General features: G+C 36.3%; 1 protein-coding gene across 1 annotated transcript; it reads left to right on the top strand.

Moving 5' to 3' along the window:
• The first annotated feature begins 317 nt into the window (after positions 1-317).
• Positions 318-2,264, top strand: LOC111461430 (isoleucine N-monooxygenase 1-like). Its single transcript, XM_023104943.1, is given in 3 exon segments — positions 318-520; positions 522-1,209; positions 1,615-2,264. Coding segments are annotated over 3 exon segments (1,536 nt in total). The 3' UTR covers positions 2,260-2,264.
• Positions 2,265-2,837: the final 573 nt, after the last annotated feature.

Below are 2,837 nucleotides of genomic sequence, written 5' to 3'. Positions count from 1 at the left end.
ATGGAAAAAAAAAAAAAAAAAAAAAAAATTGTGTTCTATTTTTTTCCTCTAATTTTGGTTGTGGCCCCTTATTTAAGTTTATATATGGTCCCATCTTACCAACAAAAAATAAATAAATAATACATTTATAAAACAAGAACAACAAGGTTTTAAGAGCTATAGAATTACCATTTCTAGTAAAAATATGACTTCCTTATGTGTCCTTTAAGTGCGATTTCCCTATAAATTGGATACACTCATCCACCCAAGAGAGCAGCAAGAGAAAGAGAGCCATGGATGTCTTCTTAGTGCTTCTATGTATGCCTTTCATTTTTGTTATGTTTTCTCATTGTTATTACCGCAAAACAAAGCATTCAAATGGGGAAGCAGCTGAGATCCCACCAGGCCCTAAGCCATGGCCTCTCGTGGGCTGCCTCCCAACAATGTTGGCCACCAACTTGCCAACCTACAAATGGATCCATGCAGTAATGAAGCAATTCAACACTGAAATTGCATGCATACGTCTTGGAAGTACTTACCTCTGTGGCTTCTCCACAGCTCGCTCTTGAATTTCTTAAAACATATGATTCTATCTTCGCATCACGTTCCTCCATTTCGAACACGGTCGATATCTTAAGCCATCGATTTCTTACCGCCGCCTTTTCACCCTTGGGAGAACAATGGAAGAAAATGAGAAGAATTCTTGCATTAGAAATACTCAATCCATCAACTCTCCATCGAATGCTTGGCCATAGAGACACTGAAGCTGATAATCTTTTACGCTATATTTTCAGCCAAACAAGTAATAGAGGTGGAGCGGTGGTTAATGTTAGAAGCATAACACAACATTATTGTGGTAACATAATTAGAAGAATGCTATTCAATCAAAGATACTATGGCAAAGGGAGAGAAGATGGAGGTCCAACTTTTGAAGAAGAAGAGCATAATCAAGCATTGTTGACAATTCTTAGGCATGTTAATGCATTTTCTATATCGGATTTCTTGCCTTGGTTGAAGCCATTTGATTTAGATGGACATCAGAAAGTTATGAAGAATGCTTTGAATGTCGTTCAAAAGTATGATGAACCCATTATAGACAAGAGAGTTCAAAAATGGGAAGATGAAAAATTGGAAGAGGTGAAGGACGACATTCTTGATATCCTTATTTCACTCAAAGATGAAAATGCAAAACCATTGCTATCTGTCGCAGAGATTAAGGCTCAAATCACGGTAAGTAATGTTCTCAAACATTAAATTTCAGGACGAATTATAATTTATCATATATATCATATTTGACTCTTTATTAGAAGCAAATATCTTGTATGCTTGAAGATATTTAGCCTTCCATTATTGTTTACTAATAGGTATATATTTGACCCTTTAGCCCAATATCTAAATATTTGCCTTTCAATATAGCCTAGTATGTGAGTCAAATATCTTATATCCATTTATTACTCATTCTATGGAGGGTTGTTTCCATATCATTTGTAATTTGTTTGATGATTATAAATATTCTCATTAGACATAAAATTTAAATTTATGCACATTTTAGACACAAACTTGAACTAGTTTAATCTAATGTTGATGAAATCAATCATATTTTTAATACTGACACTGAAGTGTTTCCAATAATAGGAGTTACAAATTGCAACGATAGATAATCCTTCAAATGCAGTGGAATGGGCAATGGCGGAGTTACTAAACCAACCAAAAATTCTCAAAAAAGCTATTGAAGAATTGGACAAAGTAGTTGGAAGAGAAAGGTTAGTTGAAGAATATGATATCCCAAATCTCAAGTACCTCACCGCTTGTATTAGAGAATCATTTCGACTTCATCCATTTTCGCCTTTCAATATTCCTCATGTCTCAAACTCTGATATCATAGTAGCTGGTTACTTCATCCCAAAAGGCAGTGAAGTGTTGCTTAGCCGTATAGGTCTTGGCCGAAACCCAAGGGTTTGGGAAGATCCAATGAAGTTTAATCCAGAGCGTCACATGAATGATAGGACAACGGAATTGGGATTATTAGAACCCGACCTGCGATTCATGAGCTTTAGTAGAGGGAGAAGAGGGTGCCCTGGTAGCTCACTAGGCACCAACATTACCATGATGCTATTTGCAAGACTTCTACAAGGCTTTTCATGGAGCTTACTGCGAGAAATCACAAAGATAGACTTCTCCGAAGTGGATGAACTCTCCCTCCCAAAGCCATTGCATCTGCATGCAAAACCACGCTTATCTCACATTATGTACACTAGGCGTATTCCTCACCAAGGGTAAGCTCATTAAAATAATAATGTCCAAAGAATAACAATAGCTACTTATATTCCTTCTACAAACATATTTTAAAGAAAGAAAATGTTATAGGTTAAATACGAATAAATAACAACGGTTTTGATAACATATATTCCAGGTATGAAAAATTGACAACGAATCATATCCCCTAATAGTATATTTTAGAGCATTTTAGCTCTATCGGGTGTAAACATGATTTTGGTGACCAGTCACACACCACTATATTGACACAACAAATATGGTAAATGTCTATCTAACATGAAAGCAAGTAAAAGAGGTTGGGAATGGGCATGTGGCCATGAATAACACGTCTTGGACAAGCATGACTGGGATATCTGACATGCGGCCACAAGCAACACGTCTTGGACAAGCATGACCATGACACGAGGCAGACACATGTGAGATCTATGCGTGGGTGGTGTGTGAAGCGCGTGTAAGCTCTTTGGCCTGTTTATTTTCAATTTTTCGCTCCAATTATAGTATTAACCATAGTTTTGTTGAATTAAGACCTACTAAAAAAAATCAAAATTTTTGTAGTTTCTAACATGTAAAAAAGCTAGCTC

This window comes from Cucurbita moschata, unplaced genomic scaffold, assembly GCF_002738365.1.
Source record: "Cucurbita moschata cultivar Rifu unplaced genomic scaffold, Cmos_1.0 Cmo_Scf00025, whole genome shotgun sequence".
NCBI lineage: Eukaryota > Viridiplantae > Streptophyta > Magnoliopsida > Cucurbitales > Cucurbitaceae > Cucurbita > Cucurbita moschata.
Note: the sequence above shows the minus strand (reverse complement) of the source record. Positions and strands in the feature narration are given on the sequence as shown.